This window comes from Anser anser, assembly GCF_964211835.1.
Source record: "Anser anser genome assembly, chromosome: 5".
Lineage (NCBI taxonomy): Eukaryota > Metazoa > Chordata > Aves > Anseriformes > Anatidae > Anser > Anser anser.
Window position 1 is genome coordinate 62,980,981 of NC_139725.1, and position 25,719 is coordinate 63,006,699.

A 25,719-nucleotide genomic window follows, 5' to 3' on the forward strand; every position below is an offset into this window, starting at 1 on the left:
CTCAAGTTCCAATGATTCAGGAAAAAAAGGGGAGTAACAAAATGCACCAAACACTCAGGACTGCATTGGACTGAACTCTTTGGCAGTCTACAGATACAAACTCCCGTTGCTCTGTTGTTTTATAAGATCTTTTTTATACCATTGGGGAATCTGGCAGCAGTCAATAAACTCCAGACTGATCTTTTATCCAATACCTAACAGGGGCCTATAGGAAAAATAATAAAGTAAATCCATTACCTCCTACAGAAAGGGGTAATGGCTTTCAACTAAAAGAGGGTAGATTTAGGTTAGATATAAGAAATTCTTCCCTCAGAGGGCGGTGAGGCCCAGGCCCAGGCTGCCCCGAGGAGCTGTGGCTGCGCCATCCCTGGCAGTGCCCAAGGCCAGGCTGGATGGGGCTGGGGGCAGCCGGGGCTGGGGCAGGGGGCCCTGCCCATGGTAGGGGCTGGAGTTAGATGGGCTGTGAGATCCCTGCCAACCCAAACCAGCCTGTGATTCTGTGATTATTTTATAGTAAATCAGTAATTTTAGGGTTCTTCGGGATTTTCAAAGTTTCTGAACCTCTGCTCCATCCCTTGGCAGTTCATACAGGGAGATGTGTGGTGGCGTTTCTTTGACAGCTGCGTTTCGTGACGCGCAGAGCCAGCCTGGAGTGATGCAAGACCGAGTGCTGCTGCGGGAAGCAGCTCTGCCTTCTGACTGAATGGTCTTTAATCCACTTATCGCTGTCTTCTTTCATTGTAGTCGTGTTTAAATAAAAGTATACCCATTGTTTACTGTAACACTGCCCGGAGACGCCGCATTTTTACGCTGTTTGCAAGGTATGGCTGTCATCCACCATTGACCATACCGAGCGCTCAGCAGTTTCCTGTCTGGCACTCATCGTTCCTCATCTGCCAACCTACATTTTGGCAGCGCCACCAAGCGGCTGCTTTCCTCATTAACACTTTTACGTCTTAATTTTTGCAGATTTTTATAAACAAGCGCCTCGCAAGCTGCTTGGCACCTGAGAAGGACCTCGAACAGAAGCCACGCCAGCAAACCTGGGGTCGCTGTGGCATAAAGTACAGGAGGAAACGGGAGATGAGGGCTGGTGTGCACTAGGTTACAATAAATGTGGAGGATGTGTAATGGGCTAGGGATGCATTTTTATAAAGTGTCTTAGTTAGGTGAACCTTGAAACATCTGAAAATTCCTACAGTGCTTGGGAGTCTCACACAGTTCTTTATTCTTGCCTTGACAAAACTCAGCACAACCCACGATTTGGCCTCATTTTTTACGGCGGCCGCATCCCGCTGACACCCAGCGGTCCTCCCCTCCCGCAGTAAGGCGTGTGCCGGCAGCGCGGGACCCGCTGACAGGACCCACCGCCCCCTCAGGCCGCCGCCATCTTAGAGCGGAGCGCGGCAACCCCTCACCGCCTCCCCTCCCAGCGCCGCCTGCCGGCCAATGAGCATCAAGCACAGCACAGGCGGCCACCAATAAACATCTCGCTCCGCGAGTTAGGTTCCGCCCATCGACTGACCGTTGGGGGCTGACCAATGAGATCCCGCGGATGGGCCGGGGCTGGCCAATGAGCGTCGGGAGGTGAGATTTGAAAGTGAGCCGGGAGGCGGCGGGGAGCGGGGCGTTGAGGCCGGGCAGGTACGGGCGGGAGGGGGGCCGCGGCCGGGCTGTGAGGGGCTTTGGGGGGGCTGTGAGGGGCTTTGGGGGGGCTGTGAGGGGCTTTGGGGGGGCTGTGAGGGGCTTTGGGGGGGCTGTGAGGGGCTTTGGGGGGGCTTTGGGGGGGCTGTGAGGGGCTTTGGGGGGGCTGTGAGGGGCTTTGGGGGGGCTGTGAGGGGCTTTGGGGGGGCTGTGAGGGGCTTTGGGGGGGCTGTGAGGGGCTTTGGGGGGGCTGTGAGGGGCTTTGGGGGGGCTGTGAGGGGCTTTGGGGGGGCTGTGAGGGGCTTTGGGGGGGCTGTGAGGGGCTTTGGGGGGGCTGTGAGGGGCTTGCCGTGAGGCCCGGGGCCCCTCTCCCAGGAGGTTTCCGTCTCTGTCTCCTGTGAATTCGTGATACCGTTGCATTACAAATAAGGGGAAGCGCTTTTTTCTCTATCTGCTTACATTATGCCTCACTTTTCTGATGAATTCTTCTGTAGGGCTACTTACTCGAAAGTAGATTACTTGCTCTTGGTGCTTATTCGTGGCAGAAAGAATTAAGTGGACATGTATTACAACAGCTAGAAAAATACTCTTTAAAATACAAGGTAAAGTGTTAACATGCTTATTGAAGTATAAGTCAAATGCAGCTTGCTGTAAGCTTGCCTGATGCATAACACCACCTGCTCTGTGGTTATAGGCATATTAACTTTTACCAAGGCACTGAATTAAACGTTGTGCACGCGATCTAGGTCTGTTGCTGTGTATAGAGCATGTAAAGGAGCCCCAGGCACAGGGAACTTGTCCCACAAGTTGTTGGAGATCTGGGGACTCCAGGATTTAGAACAGGTCAGGCAGAAGCTTTGTCAGCTGATCGTGGAACATTTGGACAATATCCCCCCCTCTGCTCCCCTTTCTTTGCCTAGTCATTGGAGAGACCTGACCTGTAAACTGCTTCAGAAAAACTAAAGGAAGAGGTGAGGAAAAACAATCATTTTGATTTTAACAAAGCCCATCCCTGGGAGAGATGAACTTAAGAAGCTTGCTAGTTGTCACAATTCTGAGAAGGAATCTAACAGTAAATAGTGTGACGGTGGAGAGATGGCTCTTGGAGCTTATAGGAGTGACACACCTAATATTGTCTTAGCTCAGAAGTGGGGAGTTGGAAACAATTGCGGACTTTCACTTGGAAGAAATGCTCTTTCAGTTAGAATAAACTTTTTAGCCAGATCTCTCAATTTCTTAATTTTAACACCACAGAGGATGAGTGTAGAGGCTTGATGTTAGCTGCTACTTTTAGGAACGATTTCCTTTCAGTAGGCTTAAGAGATCTGCTTCTTCTAGGAAGTAGATAGCAATATACTGCCTCTAAATTTCTTAATGGTTTTCCATAACACCCTGGGAACGGCTAACAAGATCAGTCCAAAGATGATTATTGGAGAAGCTCAGCATTTAACCTTCCTTAACCACTTACCTGTAAAGCGGGATAAATGTGACCTGTGAGCTACAGAGTTAGTCTGATCATTTGCAGTCATTGTTAGTTATCTGGCATCTTTAATGAATCTCTGAAAGTTGGAACATAAAATGAAAGATGAGATGTAAGATGCTTGATATTAACAAATCAGGCGGCATTGAAATGCACCAGCTCTTCCAAGATTGTGTGGAAGAGATTCAGCTTCTGATCTGAGTACTTTAAACTGAGTTTTGCTTTTTTTCCCCACTTGATCATTTATTCTTCCTCACCATTTTGCTCTCCTGCACCGCTAAGCTTATTGGGAGAAAAAACTAAAATATACCCATTTAGATTTGTGACTCATACATAGTCTCCAGTATCTATTCCAAGCCCTTACAGATGGCAGTGGAAGTGCTGTTGGTGCTGTGCAAGTTACTCGGTACGTGAATACTGCCATGAAGTTGGGCACAAGGGGCTGCCGCTGCCAGCTCCAGAATACAGCCTTTGTTTTCCTTCTTAGGGTAGTTCAGATTCTCTCCATGCTTTTTCAAGAGGTATATTTAATTTAAGAGTACATCGTTGTTTGTTTCTGCTTATTTTGGTATTCTGTTTTTTCTGACAACTAGGTTTTCAGTTAGGTCTCTGGTGTTCATTTTTGGCTTGAGATACTGTGAGCAAATAGTATTTTTTGACTAAGAAATCCTGTATAGCCATGGTCAAGGCTGATCTTTTCTGTCCAGTTCACTAACTATCCCTTTTTTTTGACCAAAGCTCACTGTCATGAAATTGACAGCCTCTGTGCTGACCTTTGTTGGTTATTTAGCTTAGCTGCATCACCCTTCTTACCCTAAAACTGTTTTCTTTAACAAATGGAAGATGAGGTTTCTAAAGCACCCTGGCTGAAGGGGCCGGCAGAGTAAGACCAATTGCAGGAACTGAGCCTGACCCCTCCAGGAAGCATGACAGCCCTTAGCCAGACAGGCTTCGGTTGGGAGGCAGGCAGTGGAGCTTGTTGTGTCCCTATTAGCACAGCATGTACAGAGCAACTGATGTTTTCATCAGGTCTTCCTCAGGTTAAAAAAGTAGGGAGAAATCCTGCTTGAAATAAATGCTATTGTGCTCCAGTTGCATCCTGGAAACTCAGTTGGGAACCAGAGCCAAGTGCTCTGATGCATGACAAAACTGCCTTGCCATCAGATAGGGTATAATCTAAACGCTCAGTGGCAATGTTGCTTCCAAGTATTGTCCTGCAACCTTGTCATTTACTTGCTTGTCTCCTTAACATGAAAAACATCTGTGCTGGAAACAGGCTAGCCGGCCAGTCCCTGGCAGTGACAAAGCCTTCCCTACTAATTTTGTCGGATTTGTTGACAGCTTGATAAACAAACTAGCGCCTCAAATACATAAAGCAAATAATGAGGAGTCATGCTGAAATCATTATTTGTGTTTTCTCTGGTACACATACAGAAATGAAGAACCCAGGGCTTTCTTTGTTCATAACATGTAAACCCTAATAAAAAGGGCAAACAAACCATTACAGCTTTTTTTCCTAATCATTATGATTTTTTTTGTGCAGGATAACCAAGATGGCTGCTACATCCCAGTTCGCCAGTCGATACAAAAAGGATTTGAGTACAGAAACCATCAGAACAAAAGTTGCTCGCAGAAAATCGGTGCTTCAGAAGGAGAACAGACACAAGTTGTTTGAGAAGGGCAGACAGTTTGGATTGGCAGATGTCAACGTTCAGTTATCGAAAGACAGAGGAGTCTCTCAACGAAATGAGACAAGTGAGATGTGCTCTCAAGAGAACAGCAGTGTGAAACAGAGTAAGTAAAGCCTAGTTGTTAAGCTTTTCAAAAATTGTTAAAAAAATGTATTTAAGTGAATTTAGTAATGTTATCCCAGGAACCAAACTGAGGTCCACACCTTAATTTGAGGGAATGGTTTAAGATTTAAAAAGAAATGACTGTCGGTTCTTCTAACAATCAAGCAAATGGTCTTAATACAGCTTTGCCTTCCATTATGGCTCCAGTGGTATGAATTAGCCTTTACTGTGATTTGTCTGCAGCGGACAAAGAAGAAATGCATTTGACTATTAATATTCAATGAGAAGTCTCTTAAGGATTGCTTTGTTCAAGAAGTGAATAAACCTGACCTATAATCTCATCTACATATTACTGGTATCTGTCATGTGCTTAAAGTATGCTTAGCAATGGGTAATGCATATTACAATTTTATTTTTAAAGTTGCTAGTTTCTTTGTGGGAATAGCTAAAACAATGCAGGTAATTTGTTTTTAGCAAGGTGATAGATCACATGTATTTATAAGTCTTCAACTGAAAATTGTAGGCATGTACTTCAGAGTCTTCTACTTGCTGGCCTAGTATGTTCCTCTTGTAACTTGGAAAAAAGAAATTTGCAGTTTTCCAACATATTTTCTCACTTTTCTTGGCTGAAAACTTTCTATGATGTTGTGTAATATCTGTGCCTTCATCTTTGCTTCAGAACAACCTACAGATGCAGCCACCAAGAGGATTAATGATCGCAAGGAAATGCTTCAACGCTATAAAGAAGAAAAGGAACTTCGAAAATTAAGAGAGCAAAGAGAGAAAGCAAAAAAGGGTGTGTTTAAAGTTGGGTTGTATAGACCTACTGCACCCGGATTTCTTTCACTTGTACCTGAAGATCCTGTGACAGTGAAGCCAAGGGAGAAGGTAATAAGAGTAATATTAAATATCTAAATTAAGTTGATGTACTATATTACAATTTCTGTTTATATACAAAACCATGCAAGTTATGTGAATTAAACCTTTTATAATATAAATACTTTATAAATATTTTATAATAAGGAACAATAAGGGAGTAATTGCCTTCTTTTTGTAAACTAAGCAGGAAGTAATATAAATAATGTGTTGATTTTTTGGTTTGGTCTATGTTCTCAGGTCAGAAATTACAGCAGTTCATCTGCAAATGAAATAACCAAGTTATTTTAGAACTGGTAACTGGTATTTGGTCCATCTGACTAAGTTTTTCAAATCACAGACTTGATCCATTTTGACTCTTTAAGTGTACAGGCGTGTTGCTTCTTGCTCATTCTAGCAGTGATGGCAGAGAGAGGAAGGAGTAGTTAACTCTTTGTTTCCTTGGGAATGTTTCCAGGCAGCTCCTGCTTTCTCTGGGAGGATTACTCGATCAAAGGCCAAGAACCAAGCAGAAAAAGCTGTGATACCAACAACATCTAAGCCTTCTACGGTTTGTCTCTTATATAAACTTAAGTGAATCTTGGAGAAAACGATGTGATTATCCTTTAGGCCATAACTCAGAATTGTATTCTGACATGGAGTGCTGTCTCCAAGCAGGTTTTCCCAGTGAGAATGACAAATTAGGTCAGAAAAGCTTTCAGTGAGCTGGTAGACTTTTTTTTTTGTGCTGGTTTGAGCATTGTGTTGAACTGAACTACAGAGTTTGATTAGGTCGGTACAAACCAAAGGGAAGTGTACTGATCTTCCGGATCCCTTTTTCCATATGAAATATTGATCGGTGTTTAGTCCACCTGACTGTTATTCAAATCACAAACTTGGTCAATTTTGACTCTTGAGTGCAAAGGCACTTAAATAGTCAGCAAGGAATGCAAATAAGAATGGAGACAGTAATGAGTTAAATACTTTTTGGCTTGGAGAACCAGTGACTCTCACATGAATACAGAAAATGTGTGATGAATGCAGATTGTAAAAAGTCAATTCTCTTCCTACATCACATTCTAGCTTCAAAAACTTGAAGGTAACCCAGCAAATTGACTACATTGTTAAAACGTTTTACAAGTTTTGTATGTTTTATTCTCCTAGTAGGAAAAAACACTTGTTTTTAAAATTCAACCTAAAAACATTCTTGCATGTAATGTCACCTTATTTATCTACTTATTAAAGATGAGAGATCGAGTTACCGATCAGACCTATTAGTCTGACTTCAGGGGGGCTACAGTGACAGATCTGGTGCACAAAACTGTTAAATTCTATTTATTTTTGCTAATTTGGCATCTTAATTTCATAAAGACGAAATGATATTCAAGCTTTTAAATCTGTAGAATATTTCATCTCACATTAGCAAATTCAGCAATAGTGGTCTTGCATACCTTATTTTTAACAAGCTGGACACGGAGCTGTTTGTTTTATTAAGGGGAATAATTTTATATGTAAGACGGTTTTTGTCTTATGTTTTCCATACTATGGTCAATAATACAAATGAGTAAAACCAGTGGCTAACATTCAAAGACAACATATAGCAGTTGTGCAAATTTCCATTTAATTTTAAGGCCTAAAAACCTTGTATATGTGTGTGTTGTTGAGATGCAATTACTGTAGGCATTACTCATGATTAATCTTTACTGCTCAAACTTGGAAGCACTTCAGTGTTGGCACTCTTTACTGTGAATCTTGGCAGTCTCTTTTGATATTACTTGCACAAAAAAAGTAGTTTGAGGAATTTCACCTGCAGTAATCTGTAAAAAGCTATAATTTGAATCTAGCAATCTTGTCTTATGCAACTTGAATGCGTTTGGAAGATTTCCAGTCATAACTGTATGAAGGAAGAACTGAGTTAATGCTGAATCTTTCAGAAAAGCGGCTTTTAAATCACATAAATCACATAATACAAACTAACTTGGGGCAGTAATTAGCACCTATTTTCAAAGTAAACCAAACAGTTTCTTCAATTTTCTTAATTCTTTTTGCGAATTCCTAATTAGACGGATAACATGTTAACACATGTCTAAAATGAGCTATTTTAGTTATCTTTAACTTCTCTTTACTCTTTAAAGCTCTTTGTGCCAAATTACTTGGCCATTTGTTTTACTGGAGGCTAGGATAGAAAGCTGAGGATAGAAGTTGGGCTATTTCATTTCTGGAAATCCGATGCTTCATAAAATGCAATCTTCTTTTGCAGGTCTGTGCCAACGGGCATAGCGTGCGCCCTACGCAAGCAGGATGTAAACAGAAGAGTACAGACAAAATGGCTGAAAAAGGGAAAGGTATGGAAGTAGAATGCTCCTTACATCTGAATCTGCAAGGGCACTGCTGTTTTATTCTTCTGAGTCAGTTGTCATGTTATGGGAGTGAGGCGAAGAACATCTTTGGGAGAGATCCACAGTTCATTTTTGGGTTTAGGGAATAAGACAGTTTTTAGGATGACCATTCCTACCAGCTACAAGAACAGCTGCTGATAAACTGTTGAGCGCGTGGCTCTAGGTATTGCATGTACTTGTTGCCTCTGTTGGCCAGGGGAAATGGAATGCGGGATACTTAATGCAGTTCTGGTTACTGATTATTCAGCCTAGCGAAGGGAAAAGAAAAAGATCAGTAAGTAGAATTGTATGACTGCTCGCTGCCTCCACAGCTGGACTTGTGCAGAGCTTCCTGTTTGTCTCTAAGAAAAATACCACATGTAGCTGCTGTTAGAGAAGATCAAATGGCTTCACCTGGAAAGGTGAAGGATATTTGATACAATTAAAATATGATTTTATTTCGTTATTGTGGCTAGCCTGAAAAATAGTTGATTATATAAGCTGTAAATATTTTGAGTGAAGTGTGGATCTATACAGCAGATATGCCATTGGTTCTGTTCTCTAAGTCATGCAAGTTTCATTTAACGTTGGAAAAAATCTAGAGAAGAATATCCCGCTGGTAGAGCGTATTAGCATATAATGTAGGAGATAAGAGCCCAAACTTTTGATACACACTAATGTAACTGACTGTGTGATTGTCTGCTTCAGTAAATGATAAGTACGATCTTATGTTTTCATATTTTACGACAGCCCCTTCTGTATCTGTCTAGTTGTTGGACTTTCTATGTGATGATTTCATACTTTTATGGAGAAAACAGTGTAAAAGAGAAAAAACATGCCACGTTTGTTTAAGCAAATAGAATACCTTTGACTATAAATTCTTTCTGGTTGCACAGTGATGTCCGTGCCTTAAGTTGATAATGCTAAGTCATGTAGAATACTTATGTTAACACATGATATTCAATAATTCAGGGTGAACTGAATTTCATATCACTAAAGTAATTAGCAAGCAGCAGATGTCTACTTAAATAAATTTCATTCACACCTTCAGAGAATATTGAGAAAATCCATTATCAGTGTTTGGTATAACAATTGAAACATTTATTTTTTTCAAAAATTATCCACCAGACTCGATAATGCTTTTTGTTGAAGCAAGAATATGCATTATATGTATTTAAACATTAGTATGAAAATGTTAGGGAAGTGAACATTTGGATAAATCAGATGTTATAGTTATTTATCTAGTAATTTCTTCCCAACTTGTCAAGCAGTAATTATGTGGCAAGTAGAATGACATTTAAAAAATAAAAATAAAAGAAATACCATTAACAGCAACCAAGTGGGGCTACTCGATTTCAGGCAGATATAGAAAGGCAGAGAATGAAATAAAGAGCTTGTTAATGTTTTTGTGCAAGAGAATGATATCATTTTTGAAGGAAATAAGGAAGTTAGAAACAGTACTAAAACACAGATGACAATTACGAAGATGTGTAATATAGTATATGAATCCGAGTCCTATTTAATAAAAATAATTTGGGGATGACTCAAATTAAGGAATACTTTATTAAATTCACACCTTAGAAAACTTTCATGTAATGAGCATCGTAATGGAAACGTTGAATTTGTCTATGATAGCAGTGAACACTGAGAAGGGATTCTTAAGCTTTGTATGTAGCATTTAGCACACTGGTACATTGTTTTTAGCAGGATCCTGGCAGTACTATTGTGCAACAAAACCATCTTCTGTCAATATCCTTGATGCCAAGGCTAAGCTGGGCTGTCCATGTTTAGCTCTGCTTGCATGGAACTGACCAAAAAAACACCCCTCCTGACAATTCTGGCAAACTAATGCAACTGATAATTGCTGGTACAACTTCGATTTTTACAAAACTGAAGCTTTCACTTATATTGCTTGAATGCAGCTCCTTAGAAAGCTTATCTCTGGAATTAATGTTTCTTAGTGTTGCAGACTGTGGTCCAGACAGCCCCAAATGTAAGAATCACCAGAGCAGCCGCCTCTGCAGCTAGGCAGATGCTGAAAACTACTGCTACTGCTGGTAAGTGAGGCAGTAAATACAGTTGTCTTGTGTAGCTGATATGTAAGTATTTGACAGTGTGTGCTGTAAAGAGATGTCCTGCCCAGTGCTGTGTAAGTGAACGCTGGAAGCAACGCTTATGTTTATGTGCTGCTGCTAAACATGTTGTCAAATGATATGCTAGAGACAGTTTTGTCTTTAGGATCTTGCTTATCTATGGTATTCTGTGCTGTAGAGTTGCATATCAGCTTGCTCTGAACTGTCTTAGCTCACTATCCTGGTGTGTAGCTGTCTCCTTGGAAAAGATAGACCGTATGCAAATCATGCCAAATTGTCATGTAAGAGAAGGATTAAATACTCTATCACTTCAAATCTCATCTGGAACTCTATTGCAATATTGAAATCAAGATGTTGAAGCTAACATTGGACAGTTTCCTGTAAAATCCATCAGTGTGGAGCATCAATATGCATATGGTAATTAGACTGAAAGAACAAAAACAGAACTGGGAAAGATTTGCCAGTTTGGTGTATCACTGTTTAAGGACATGTGACTAATAAGATCAGGAACAGATGCCTCTGGAAGAGATGAGATCCTGTGTTCTTCAAGTCAGGAATTTTCCCTCATCCATGTTTGTTTACTAAACTAGGGGAAACTTTTAGCAATATTGTCTTGTCCTCAGGATATTCTCCAAAACGTTTTGCAGTGACCCTTGTATTATATATGACAGAAGGCTGAAAGTACAGCTGCAATAGTGTTGGTTTCAATCTTCCTGTGGAAGTTGTATACCAAACTTAAATTCCAAATCTGAACTCAAACTGACTTAACAGTATTTCTTCAGCCTTTAGGGAAATGAAGTGAACTCTTTCAGTATATGAAAACATCTAAAGACTAATGGCTTAATGAATTCCTTTTCCTCTCCTGGTGATACATCTCTTAATAGGCTGTTCAATCCTAGTTCAGGTTTTCTTTTGAATGAACTCTTGCAATTAGGCATCTGCCCTCTAGCCACTTACTTGAGAAGCAAAACAATCTCTCCCTGTCTTTAACCACCAGACTTTTATGTCAATCTTCTGGAAAGATCAGTGAGCAGTTGCCTTAATCAGATGCCTTTTGACCTTCTAGATTTTGTCTCTCTCTAGGTAACCAGTCACAGAGAAAGACAGCAAATGTAGCAAAGGAGAAGAAAGCGGTCAAACCTGGTGTCATGGAGGTAGGTCATTTAATATTTGAAATGGAAAAGCAGTAAAACTGATTTAAGAGTAACAAATGGTAGTGAAACTGTTGCTTAAATGTGGTTGTACTCAGGCATGTAGGTAATTGGAAGTTCACTAATAAACTACATTTTGGGAAGAAGCTGTAAGTATTTATGTTGTCTTATTTTTAAAACTTAAGACCAAATTTGATTTGCTTGTTTGGATGCCTTGTTTACTAATCCTCAAGTTTTGGACAATTAATTTAAATTAGAGGTCTTACATAACATCTGAGATGTGATATTTCAACTACTTAAAGAAAAAAAGGCCTGCTCATTTGCTGATATTATCTAGTGTGCATAATTTTGTGCAATTCATTCCTTTTTGTAACATACTCTGAATGTATCCTTTTGATGCTCAAGTAATAATACAAGACTTTAGAAGCTGAGAATTAAATGCATTTTCAGGCTTTAAACCACCAAGAACATACCTGAGAATATTTTTCCTTAAAAGATTTATTATAATTAAAGGTAGTTGCTTTTGTTATAGCCCTGGCAAAGGGAACTGAACTTTTTTTTGCCTCAGTGTAGAGAACACAGTATCTGAATTCGTCATAGCCCTCCAACCCAGGTTGCTAAACAATTTGCTTATGCATTCATGCCCTCACAGTCCTGTGCAAGAATCATCCGTGTTTTGTCCTTCCTTACACTGTAATTCCCCTCTCACTCATGTCCCCCCCACATCTCCTATCCCCAGTCCTATTTCAGCAACTGCAGCTGTGCTCTAGGATTGTCTTAAAGCTGGTGCAATCACGTACAAATACTGACAGGAGGTAAAAGGCACTTACATCCTGGTTCAAGTAAGTACTTCTTTGCAAGCAGGAGTTACTTTGTGCTGCCAGTTTGCAAACCCTTGCTGTAACCTCAGTCATCTTGTCACAAATCTGTTAAAATTTTAATTCAAAGCTTACATTCCAAGCAAGGGTATCTAAAGTATAACAAGATTTCCAACAGATTGGAGATGCATATTTTCTTGAAAAACAGTCTGAAGTCTTTTGGCTGGTTTGAGCTAACAATATCTCAGTGTAGGTATCTCAGAAATGTGTTCTGTATGATTGTCTAGTCACTCATCTCATAGGAATGTGGACTCAACTTATTGATTAACTTTTTCTCCTCTTTGAACAACGTTCTGTAGTCCTAACTGCACTTGTATTCTCGTTGTCTTGGACTGCATTCCTCAGCTATCAGCTTTTTTTAGCTTGTTCTTCAGTCTTTGGATATGTGAATAAACTGTGATTATTCAACAGACCTAGTCTCAGTTGGAGCCAGTAACTCAGCTCTTGAGGAGCTTATCACACTAAAGCATTTTTTTTAGCAGTGGGAGCAAGCATTTGCTAATTTTAATTACTGCTCTGGTAGGCCAGGTGTTCTGCTACTCTGTCCCCTTCAGTGGATTGTTACATTCCTCGTGGTCAAGTACTACCCCTGCTGCAAAAATGATTTGCAGTTTTCAAAAGCCAGTTGGGCCTGTGGTAAATCAAGACTTCTGTACATGCATGCTGTTGTAGAAAGCAAATTACCTGAAATCGTTCCCTTCCTGATGGCTTTCAAACAGTCATGTTATAATTCAGCCCGTTCCTATACTCAGGCTGATTGATTTGATAATACAGTGTTCGCTTTATCTATTTGTGCAGGTAATTCCTTTTGAACATAAAGTGAACGAAAATGCTCAGCTGGATCCAGTGACGTGTTCAGCATCAGAACTTAGAGAGGAACAGACGTCTGAAGAAAAGAAGAACAATTCTGCTCCAGGGAGACCCAGAACGCGCTCCTTTGCACCTCAAAACTTTGTGTTTCAGCCATTAGATGGATTAACAACCTACAAAGTTAAACCCATGACTCCTTCTAGAGCAAATGCCTTTTTGACACCTACTGCCTTCTGGGATTTTTCAAAATCTCCAGTGTAAGATTCTTACTTAAAATGTCCTAAAATATAAGTGGCCTTATAAATGTCAGTGAAACTTCGTGATGCTACAGAAAACATGATCTTTCTGTAGGGAGATGCCACATGTAACAAATTGTTCTGATGTTGAAACACCTGATCGTGGTCGCTACTGTTGCTTAATCAAAAGTGGACATAGTATACCAGCAAAGCGAGCTATATAATGCATAATCCTGCCTGTGCTTTAGAAGTAGAGCAGCTCCGTATATGAGGGACTGTGCCGTAGATATCTATGCACAGATGTGTCTATTTTAATACTAACAGCTCGTGTTGTCTATCGTTGAATGGAAGGTAGTCTTCCAAATTTTTCAGTTTTATGTGTTTGGCCATGTTAGAGGTCAATTTCTCAATGTGTCTTAACTCTAAGCATACCTCTTTTTCTGTTTGTTTGTTTCCAGTAATATAGCTGAAAAATCCAGTAAAACTAGATTTTTCTGGGAACAAGAGCCTGATTCAAACAGTCAAATTTCACCTTTTTTTAAAGACCTTCAAGAGCAGCAGATCACTACAAGTCTGAAAGGAGAACGAGGTACAAAGTTCACGTTTAGTTTATCACTTCAATGTTTTTTAGTTTTCACCAAATTCTGAATAAGTGCCTTTAACATTTTTCAGCAAGAGACTCAGATGAGACGACTTCCATGCAGAGATCAAATGAAACAATTCCTGTTTCTACAGATGAGAGAGCACTTGAAACAAAGTCAGATGATATAAGAGAGCAAGAGCATGACGTGCCCTACTTCAGGTTTGTGTCTTTTTGTTTTGCTTCACTGTTGTCATTTCTGAGGTCCTTAACATGAGTAATACATTTTGTAAACAGTTCACAGTGGTTGGTGTCTGTCACCAGCAACCTCAGTAGATACTTATTCCTGTCTTCCATCTTGTATTGTTAGTGTAAGTAAAGAATATAAAATTCTGGAGGCTAATGCCTTGTCCTAGGGAATACAAACTTGAAAGCAGTAAAACATAAATTGAATCTCAGCTAGTCAGCAAATTAAAACAATCTAATGGGTTCTGCTCAAAGACTGCCTAGCTTCACTGAAAGTGAAAGGACAGCAATAATCAACGGTTATTCTCCAAATATTCTCCAAAAAATATTTTTCACTATTTATTTTTAGAAACATTCTTCAGTCTGAGACAGAGAGGCTGATGTCTCAGTGCCTTCAGTGGGATGGAAAACTTGAGCTGGACATTCCAGAGGATGGTAAGACTGAACTGTAATAGGCACTGAAAGGGGTGTTACGGTAGCCGAAGGTAACAGAAGAAAGTTTATGTACCTGAGTATATTTGCAAAGTAGCCTGCAGCCCATAGTGAAAGCTGCATCCGAGTTGTATCTGTCTCAAGACAAAAAGGCATGCTTCACCTCCTAATATTAAAACTTCAGTATGTGACATGGTAGTAGTTGACACTGAAGTGCCTATCACAAGTTTTTCTGTAAGTATATTTAAATGCATGAACTTTAAAACTTAGTTTAAGAAACTGGTTAACTTGTCAGTTTTTTTGCCTTAAAGGCTTTGGGTTGGTAAAGTTTCTTTGAAAGAAGCAAGCCTAGAGAAGTTCAGTGGATAGGTATGCTCCAGACTGATTGTATTGCAGGTGTGAACACTTCAAAATAGTTGAAGCAATAGATCCTAAACTCTTCAAGTATTTATTTACCTCCATTGTGAAATGATGGGTTACTCCAACTTATACTTTCTTTTGTTTTCTGTTACCATCAGCTAAAGATCTCATTCGCACAACAGTTGGTCAGACAAGACTGCTGATAGCAGAAAGGTTTAAACAGTTTGAAGGATTGGTGGATAACTGTGAATTTAAACGGGGTGAAAAAGAAACAACATGCACAGACTTGGATGGATTTTGGGATATGATTTATTTTCAGGTATGTACTTTCATGTTAATCTACTAGAATAAATAAATAAGATGGGGGTAATTAACAAGCAATGGATTGAAACTATTCATTTGAAAATCCAAAATCTGTTTTTTTCCAGTATATTTATAAAAAAAAAAAAAGCAGGTCCTTGTTTAACACTCTTTAATAGTGAATAATATCTGATGTTATACTATGGTTTATAATTCATGGACTGGTTTGCCTGTTGTCATCTTGTGGCTGTGGACCTTTTTTTCTGGAATGAAGGCATGTAGCCAGATCTCATTCTGGTTTGGAGTGAGGAGTTGGTCACAGTGTCCGCCAGGACCACAAGCTGGGAGCTATTCCTGGAACTCACCTGAAAGTAGTGGTTCTGTTCTTCAGTATGCCAATTATGCAGAAACTACAATAACATTTTAGAGAGCTGGGTGGTAGAAAACCATCTCTCTTTCTGCTGGTTTCAGAAGGAAGTATAATATTCTAAATGTTCAAAAGGTCTCAGCATTTTTTTGTATAGCAGCATTCACCAAAGGAACTTGTAATAAAATCCATCTTTGCATTTAATTTAATGCTAGGGTCCTAGTCATAGATCTTGAATTCCCTCAAGGAAGCATATGGGTTTGACCTGCTTCTTGAACATCCAAGATACTGAGGAGAACATTTTTAGAACCAGTAATATGAAAAAGAGGGTTTTCCTGCGCTTACTGTGTCTCTGGGGGCAGTTTTTCTCCTGTGCATCCCCTCCTTTTCCCATAGATAAACATGGAGTGACAGAGCTGCTAACTCTGCCCTACCTTGCATTCAATTTTTGTCTTTTGCACTTTTGGGGATGATGTAAAGGACTTGTTCCTTCAGTGACAGACCTGCTATAGACAAGCCTTGTGTTGGCCTTCCTAGCAAATCAGGCAGGTGTCTCCATTACAAAGCTGAAGGAAAACAAGGCTGTTGCATTGAGCACCAGTAAGGGAGAAGGTAATGCTGCAGAACTAGTTTGTAGCCACTGGATGTCACAAGTGCAGACTGCATCAGGAAGCTGTTTAAGCCAGCTGCTTAAAAGGGCAAACAAGCTTGCATGAGGCGTCTCCTAAACAACGGAAGACTCAAGCTGGTTTAGTGTAACTACCTGTGCAATGTACTCTTGTGCATTCCTTAAATGTGAGCACTGTCGCAGGTTGTAAAGCAGCTCTTTCATTATCCCCCAGAATCACAGAACGGTTGAGGTTGGGAGGGACCTCTGGAGGCGCTCTGGTCCACCCTCCCTGCTTAAGTAGGGACACCCAGAGCAGGCTGCCCTGGATCCCATGTCCAGACAGCTTTTGAAGATCTCCAAGGAGGGAAACTCCAGAACTGTTCTGGGTAACCTGTGCCAGTGCTTGGTCACCCTCCCAGTGAAAAAAGTTTTTCCTGATGTCCAGAGGGAACCTTGTTTGTTCCACACTGTGCCCACTGCCTCTTGTCCTGGCACTGGGCACCACTGAAAAGAGCCTGGCTTCATCCTCTTTGCACCCTCCTTGTCAAGTATTTAAAGACAGATTTCCCCAAGCCTCCTCTTCTCCAGGCTGGACAGTCCCAGCTCTCTTCTCTCCTCATAGGAGACACTCCACATCTTTGTGGCCCTTACCTGGACTCTCTCCAGTATGTCCATGTCTCTTGTACTGGGGAGCCCTATGATAGATGCAGTACTCAAGGTGCAGCCTCACCAGCACACGGTAGAGGGGAAGGATTGCCTCCCCCAGCCTGCTGGCAATGCCTTGCCTAATGCAGCCCCACAATACCATTATATACACCCCAGGATTCCCACTATATGTATTAGATCTTGCTGAATCATTCGATACTTCTGCTACTGACTTTAAACTAAAGAAATGAGACCTGTATCTCATGTATGTTAGCATAACCGCTCTGTCAACTGCATGAGAACATTCCGTACTTATTATTGGTTGGAGGTTTAGTTTGCTTCTGCATTTAAATCAAAAGTACCTGAATGTACAATGCTTAAATTGTTATCTAACTTCATAAAACATTTTTCTGTAAATCTGGTAAGTTTGGTGAATTAAACTTGGACTTCTCTGGGATTTCCAATAGATTGAAGATGTGAATAAAAAATTTGATAATCTGAAGATGCTTCAAGACAATGAGTGGCAACCACTTGATGTCCCAAGCAAAGACATTGTCAAGGTATGAATAAAGCCTGAAGTGCGTCTCCTAAAGCATCAAGATGCAAGCGTGTTGACATTTAAAATCATTTGTAAGCTATTGCAGTAATGAGTACTCTTCTTAAATGCAAGTTACTTCTAAAGCCTTATTCATCTGTCATCTTTATTTGAACATTATCATCAACATCTATTCAGTGAAATTAATCTCAAGGTGCACCCTTTTTCCTTGTGTCTCCCGTGTGCACTTACAGTTGGTGTTTGTGATATTAGTTGGCTCTTTTGTATGGTAAGATTAAAACTAAGAATTAAGGACTCTTGAAGTCATTGGAGTCTTTGCTAGTTAGTCTTACTAGGAAGAATCTGGAACAGAAATTACCCTTCAGGTGTAAAACTTCCTCTGAGCCACTGGTATTGGCACTGACTTAACTGATAAAGCTGCTACAGAGGAATTCGGCAGTGCCTGACAGTTTTAAGCACTGAGTGCTGAATTTTATCTGTGTGTCATTAAAACAAGATCATGGGTAGTGTTAAACTACTAATTCTCTAAGCATAAATGGATCTGATGCTATCCAAAACAAGTTATTGATTATTGCAAAATAAGCTTTAATGTAAGCTATTTTATTGGCTTCGGTTCAAAATCTGTAACTGTTTCTAATGATCGAAGATCAAGAATCATATTCACATTGCCTAAACTCTGTACAGCTCCTTGAGACTGCTCAACTAATCATAAAAAAAGATATGGTGGTCGATAAGAAACTCCAGATGCATGAAACCGGAGGAAATGTGGTCTGTGTGAACTGACCATAAATGTCAGAACTATACAGATGATGCAAGACACAGAACTTGAAAAATTAAATGCCAGGAGAGACTTCTCTGGTTAACTGTCTGCCTTGCAGTTACTTTATTTCCCTGCCACTAGGAGTCCCTGTATCCCACTGTTCTCAAAAGCATTAACTAGAAATGCTAAAAAAAAAAAAAAGTTTTAAGAAAGCTACAACAAGTATTAATGAACTGCAGACTTGGCATGAGAAATACTTAAAATTGTCATCAAAACCTGACCTTAACCACTGAATGGTACTCAGTGGTATTCTGGAGATGAACAGAGATCTTGTCTCCTGCAATGCTTTTGCCTGCTGCTGTCTGTGTGGCCAGCAGCTGTGTGTGTAGATGTTCATATGCAGTTACCTCTGTCTGAACCTTCCAAATGAGACCTTGACTATCAATTTCAGAAAAAGACTGTTCCAAATGGGGTGTCCAAACCAAAGCTGGGAGCAGCTGGAAGAACTGCTGCCCGAAACAGACTTGCTGCTGTAAAAGCTGCTATGAGGGACAAAATGAAGAATGATGGAGCTGCTGATTGTACACATCAGAATACGCTACCAGAGGTAGAAAAAGTGGTTTTTGAAGCAGGATTTTTCAGAATTGAAAGCCCTGTGAAAAACTTTCCAGGTAAGTGGAGCTTAATCATGATTTCTGTGACCTGAAAAAAATGAAAAGGTTTGAACCAAGCTCACTGGGAAGGAATTATGCTATTTATACCGGATACAGTTCCTGCGCTGGGCACAATTCATGTTTCAACTAACGGTTAGTTACATCAGGAAACCAAAGTAAATTGTTCTATATGATTGTACTGTTTTAAGCAATTATGGCAACATGGAATCCCTGCTTAGACTCAGAGGTAAAAGCAGGTGGTTCGTTTTTTTTCTTTAGAATGTGTTTAGCAATGGAGTTTTAATCTGAGCTTCAGACTTAGCTGACAACCCATTCATCAAAGTCAATGCAGGCTGATGTCCTTTATTTGTAAGATGTGAATTGGAATTTTTGTGTAGTAAATCTTTCACTACTGTCTTCAGAGATGAAATACAATATATCTGTGATCAGTATTCATGTTCAACAAAGTTGTAATGTATTCCCGTCTGCCATAAAAGCAGTCTAACGCTTTTCTTGAGCAGACAATCCAAATACAGCCTTATTTTCAGCATCTATCTTACTTAAATCTGTGAAGCTCGTATCTTCAGTAATCCTTGATTCTTTCAGAGCTGTTCTGCTTCTCCCATATTTATAGTTCAGAAGATGACTGAATTTCCCATTTTAGGTAGATTCTCTTCACAAGACCAGTAATCTTTTAGTATGCTTCCTGTTAGTAGAGGAGACCTGAAAAGCTTTGAGTAACTCTGAACAATTACAGAATTCTATAAAAAATGTCCTTCTTCCTGCTGTAGTGTAATGAAACATGAAATGCTCTTTTCCAGACTTGCTTTCAAAGAAACCTCATAGATCTTCCCAGCAGACTTCTGAAGATCTGGCGACTCCAAGATCATCCAGCAGAACTTTGCAGAGAAATTCTTCTCTTCTTTGTAACCCCGAGGATACAACTGCAAAACAAACAACACCAGCACTCAAAGGCTTCCAGCCAGCACAAAATTTGAATATGCACCAATTTACCACTGGAAAAACACTCCCTAGTGGTTGTCTTGAACAAAGGTAGACACGTTAAGGCAGCTTTAACTTAACTTTGTATAAGTAATTTTCCAGTTTTAATTGGAAAAATTAATGCCCATTAAGTGTTACCTTCCAATTTGGCAGGGTTGAAGGTGTTGTGAAGTCCTTGTGTCTTTTCCTTCCCTCAAGCAAATGTGAAGAGCTTTTGTCCAAATGTAATTTCATTGCTGGGGTAGAAGTTTTATTTTTTGCCTAGAAAATTTTATATAGCTGGCTAGTGCCAAACCTGCAAGCATAATTGCAGAACTAATTTTAAGATCACTTGGGTAAGTAAAAATCTTTGAAAATGTTTGGGAAAAATGAAAATATTTTTGTTTTTCTTTCAGCGTTTCCCTAGATGCAGAGGAACCCATTCCTGTTGCTGGTACAGCGGAGGGATCTAAGGTCAGTCATGCATCGTTCATGTATTTGCTTTAAACAGTTCTCTACTATTAGCCAAAAAAATAATAATACTTATGTGTAAAGTTGTCCACGTTGTAGAATTAGTTATTAATGATCCACGTGTGTGAGGAGCTGCGTGTTGCAATCAGTACTGCAAATTACTGCCTCCTGTCAGCAGCGGAGGCATAACATGATGCTTCAAGTCTGTCTGTTGTGCCAGCTCGAGTTACCTGAGAAGACCTACCGAGAGGAAACCCCCCTGGAGCCTCTCTGAGGACACTTGGCTTTCTGTGTTCAAAGCTTGTCCATTAGTTGCTCTGTTGTCCTGAGCTGAACTCCTGTCAGGAAATATCCTTCCTCTCAGGATAAGGGTGCCCCAACCTGGTTTGATGGTTTAATAGTTTTTTTTATTAGCTCTGGACACTTGGATGTCAGATCCAATATTCATCAGGAAGTCTTCTGTATTCTTCAGGCTGTTACTTTTTCCTTCTCAGTGTAGGCATCAGTAGGGTCTGCTGCTGCTTTTGCCTTTGGGTTCCCAGACTAAAAGTAACAGTATTATCTAGCTCTCTGGGTCTTCATGTTGCCATAACAGACCATTAGGCTGTTCCACTGTTTAAAGGTATAGCAAGAGCATTGTTAGCAATACAAGTATCAGTGCAGAAATGGATGACCTGAGATGCCTGCAGACTCCTTTTTTGAGTAAAAAATAAAAAATCCTTAAACTGGAATGGGGCCTCCATAATTTAGGCAGTACTGCGCTACTCAGTGAAGGCCAGTTCTTTGGAGTTAGTCATCCTTCAGTACCACTCATTGGAAATGTAGGATCTTAATTTTTATTTGACTGCGTGGATCTGTGCATGGCTACAGCAGGCTTTATTCATACATATGCATGCACGCATGCATGTGCATACATATCTGCATTTTTTAAAAATCTTGGTTACAAATTTGCTCCTATTCCTTTTACTTCATCCTTTCCATGTCACATGAGAAATTGCTTGTTAGTGATGCCACCATGTAGGGAAACTGAAACATTAACAATCAGTATTTCTGATAGGGTTTTCCTTCAGGTAAAGTCTCGTTAGGGAACATCCTCAGAATGCTTTTGGCACTTGAACTTCCAAATCTTTTTCTCATGTGGAAGAACTTCCTTCATGCCCTCTTCAAGATGATATCAAGATGATATTGAGATTACGAGGGTGTTTGGGAAATAGTCCATGTGAAATAAATCAGTGTTAAGCTACCAGCATTGTTCTGCCTCTTTTGTACAGAGACTGGAGTTCAAACCCACTCTCTTCTGATTTGTCTATAATATCTGTAGATTAGATGTATGGATTTGGCTTAACATGACACAGATGTGCGGCTTTCTGTAAGCTCACATCCCTTGAATGTCCTGGCTACCTCTTTACCTTTGTGCTTTCTGCATCAAAAGCTGACCAACTGTCTTTTACAGCAGACAAAACAGAAAATAAGGCTTCCTTGTGTCATTGGAACTGCCTTATGTCCTACTAATTTCACTAAGGCTTTCTTTTCCGCTCTCTGGGAAGCAAATATAGCTGACATCTTAGTCTCAGGGAGGATTAGGAACAGTTAGTTCATGTTTTTCAGGTGCTGGAAAATTCTAACAGTGAGTTAAAAGTAATGGATGGCACGGAAGAGATGGAACTATCAGCTCCAGAACAAGAGGGACAAGATATTGTCATGGGCAGCCCAGAGAAGGAACGCACCTGCACAGAGACTAATTTATCTGAGTATGGAGAACCAAAAATACAACAAACAGGTGCGTATCCTTATGCTGCTTAGTGTAGTCAATGTGGTTACGTTTAATCTAAAGTTTTGATGGTCTAAATATTATGCTTGGAAAGCGCTGTCGTTGTAGCTTGGTTAATCTAGGCATGCTTGTAGCAAAACCTACATTAGCTAGTATGATTATTCATGCTTTGCATGTGAGCAAACAGTTCCCCTGGTTTTTCTTCGTAGTTTCCCTGTGGTATGTGAAGCAGAAAGCTGATATAAAAGGCTTGCAGTAAAAGCAAGTGCAGACCATTTAGATTTTCCTTCGGTAAACACAGAAAACAAAACTTTTTTCAGCTTCAGCAGTATCAGACTAACCTTAAGAATATTTTTTTCAGATATTTTGTGTAGTGATTTGACGTCCGTTGACAGAAATCCTTTTGATACAGTAAGTTGACCCTTAAGTTTGACTACAACAATCTGCTGCTTACAGCACTGTTAACCTTTGCTGCTGAATCAGTTACTACATGAAATAAATTAAACCCTGGAAAATGATGTTATCAAGTCAGTTCACGCAACTTATTCTGATAAATTCAGGCCACAATTCCTGAATCCCTGTACTGGCTGTTGAGTACACATGTTGAGTGTAGGATGAATTGAGATACTTGTCATAGAAAGAATGCCTGATCTCATTAGATTGATCGTTTAAATTACATTTCTTGTGGATTTAAATGTAAATATTTACTAACATAAAATGAACTGCCTGGCCTTTTCCTTCCAATTCCTTGCTGGAGTTTTCAAGACTTATTCCATCCCTTTTCTACAGCTTTATCTTACACAGCCAGAAGTAATATTCACGGGGAAAAGCATTTGTACAAAACCTTCCAAATTGTTAAAAGAACTTGGCTGTACAGCTTCCTTGGTTTTGCTTGGAAAAAATCCTCTCTAAAACATAGCTTACTGCTTTAAGTAATGAGTGTCTTCACAATGTGGACCACCTATTCATTTATGTTATGTCTGGAAATAAATTTGCAGAATTCCTTACTTCTTACACTGGTACTCACAGCGGTAAATTACTTTTTCAAAGCAAGAGCTGCAGTTCAAAATACCACCTAAAAGCAAGCACGTTTCAGTATTTTTACATCTACTGAGTTGCTGTAGTTTTCAGGAAGGGTTTCAGATCTTCCTGGCAGATCTGTGCTTCGCGTGTTCTGAACCTGTGATGTGTCCACGGTATTGACTGAGATGCAAGAGAACTGTGTGCTTCTCCTGTCTTATCAAAAGCAATTTCTGCTCGTTTTTGTACTTTGATGGTTGTGTGGCCTTCCAAGCAGGCAGGCACCTGACAGAAGCAAGCAGTTGCCTGTCAGTAGTTACTGTTGGTCTGCTGTTTTCACAGATGCCATTAGGGAGAGGAGTTCGCTGTTAGCTTATCTTATGTGTTCTTGCGGTGCTGGTTTGTAAAGCAGATAACTGTGGCTTGAATGCTTACTTCACACTGATTTCTCTCGCAGCCGATGCTGGATGGTGAGCTGCCCTTCACTCCGGTCAAGAACAAAGCCCAGAAGCTTGCAGCAGCTGAAACGTTCAGTGACCTTATTGTATTTTCTCCTCTTCCTTCCCCTGGGGAAAAATGAGTGACTTGAAATTCGAAATGTGTAAGTTGCATAAGGGAAAAAAACAGAGGATGTTTAGAATAATCTGCAACCCATGAACTGTGTTTTGTGTGATACCTGTAGTATTTTATAGTGGAACTTGTTAAAATATTTTGTAACTGTGTTATGGTGCAGTCACAGTGCACTGTAAATATTGCTGTATAGTAGTAGTGGTGTTTGCTGGTTATTCCTGCTGTATCCAGTGACTGCATATTCTGACTCCAACCTGAAATACTTTTATTTTTGTATAATTTCATGTATTTCCTGTCTACTTCAAGTTGTAAAACTGTTCATCTCTAAGCTTTTCTGTCTTGACCTTTCTTACCTCATGAGTTCTTTCTACAAGAGCTGGGATAAGATTTGTGTAACAGGTGCCTATGAAAGCAGCTACACCTCTGCCCTGTTTGTGGTGTGAGGGCACCTCTGAGGGGGAGACGCAACCTGTTACCTGCCCCAAAGCACTGTTTCGTATTCAGGCAGTGTTGTGAGGGTGCTATTGCACCCTTTGGCTCCAGTATTCTGCACATCAGCTGTGCTTAATCAGCAGATGGGACAAGGTTTGATTCATATTATTCTTTCCTGTGGGATTCTTCCTGGTGTTTAACAAGCACTTGCTTTGCGACAGTAGAAATTAGAACAAGCATTTCAAGGTCAGATAGTATCTTTTCCTTGCGGTGTGTCAAGTAGGCATTGATTTTTTTAGATACTCAGCAGAGAGCTGTGTCCTTAAGTACCTTCAAGCTAAACCCCATTCTCTCTTCCCTTTTTCATGTGAAAGTCTCTTAACCTCTTTCTTTGAACATCTGGCCTGTTAACAGCAGCCTCCTCTCGCATCTTGTTCCCTATGCGTTCTCTTACCTGAACTGATATATTTGTGCACAAGGAGCATGCCAGTTACTGCTATGCAAATACAAAGTGTGTATATATACGAGTACCTCATGTTCTTACATTTTTAAGAAATACCTGACTGGGCTTCTTCTTGCAGTGATGACCTTAGTGTAGTACACGTGTTCTTCCACTAACCTCTATTTTAAACTAAGCAAATGTAACACAAATCCCTCAGTAGAAAGCACTGCCATTACAGCTGGGGGCTTCTCGTTGGACTGAAGTTTTAACCTGGAAGATGTGTACTGACTGCACTGAAATAAATAGAGGAAGCCAACTTGACGTGGTGTTACTGTGCTAGAATGAACTTCCTTCAATACTAACTTCTGCTTTTACAGACAGCTACAAAAAGATAGCTCTTACTGGCTTGCGTGCTCTGTTCAGTCTTCAACACTGCAATGAGTAGTGGTAACGAGGGATTTTTGGCATCTGACATATATGCTTAAGCCAATGTTAGTGTGCTGGCCTCGGCGCTTGCATCTGCTGGAAGTCTGAGCACTGTTGTAACTTGGTATCTCCAAGGATAAACGAAGAGACTGTTATAAAAGGGTATGAGGCATCGAAGCGATCCTTGAAAACTTCAGTAGTGGCTCTTGCGTTGTTCTTGTTTTGCAGACAAGACTAGAGAGTGACTCAAAGGGAACATACTTTATTACCAGCCTGACTCATGTGATGAACTTGCCAATAAAACTCCTCCCCGCCCTGAAACCGGTCTTGACTGACTGAGAAGTGAGGAGTGGAGAGAAGCAAAAGGCTCATGACCGGTGTGATGCAGTACGTAACGCAAGTACAACATGCATCTCCCTTGAGACAGAAGTGTGACCAGGACATGCTGATTTGGGCCACCCTCACAGCAGCTGATTGTCATGGCTTCCTTTGATGCAAGTGAAGCCTCCTTTGAAGAGAAGGAAGGGGGTGACTTTTCTAGCCACGGCTTAGGAGGAAGATTTTGGTTCCTTCAGGCTTATCTCTGGACCTCCCAAAATACCTTGTTCTGGTCAGATCAGAGGCTGTTGAGTTTTCCGTGTTTTCCAGTGTTGCCTAGTGGGCAGCTTCAGTGATGTGACGCTGCTGTGACTCATGCCCAACCCCTTCACAGCTTGATCTTGCAAATACTGCTCTTGTGGTTCCCCTGGGGAAAGAACTGAAGTCCTTCGCTATGCTAT

At 40.5% G+C, this 25,719-nt stretch overlaps 1 protein-coding gene across 5 annotated transcripts; it reads left to right on the forward strand.

Annotated features, from left to right (window-relative positions):
- The first annotated feature begins 1,532 nt into the window (after positions 1–1,532).
- On the forward strand, positions 1,533–24,835 carry DLGAP5 (DLG associated protein 5). Of its 5 annotated transcripts, XM_083837503.1 has the most exons (20): positions 1,627–1,644; positions 2,139–2,246; positions 4,668–4,918; positions 5,597–5,805; positions 6,251–6,343; positions 8,033–8,117; positions 10,112–10,207; positions 11,327–11,397; positions 13,071–13,339; positions 13,777–13,907; positions 13,991–14,120; positions 14,494–14,579; positions 15,095–15,255; positions 17,326–17,418; positions 18,626–18,845; positions 19,649–19,880; positions 20,225–20,282; positions 21,888–22,059; positions 22,412–22,461; positions 23,528–24,835. In XM_083837503.1, the coding sequence occupies exons 3-20, from the start codon at positions 4,678–4,680 to the stop codon at positions 23,648–23,650; spliced, it is 2,520 nt and encodes an 839-aa protein (XP_083693629.1). In that variant the 5' UTR covers positions 1,627–1,644; positions 2,139–2,246; positions 4,668–4,677; the 3' UTR covers positions 23,651–24,835. The 5 variants fall into 5 exon arrangements, with proteins under 5 accessions (XP_083693627.1, XP_083693630.1, XP_083693629.1 ...); XM_083837501.1 differs by lacking the exons at positions 1,627–1,644; positions 2,139–2,246 and adding an exon at positions 1,533–1,587; XM_083837504.1 differs by lacking the exon at positions 2,139–2,246 and having other exon boundaries at positions 1,594–1,644.
- The last annotated feature ends 884 nt before the right edge of the window (positions 24,836–25,719 follow it).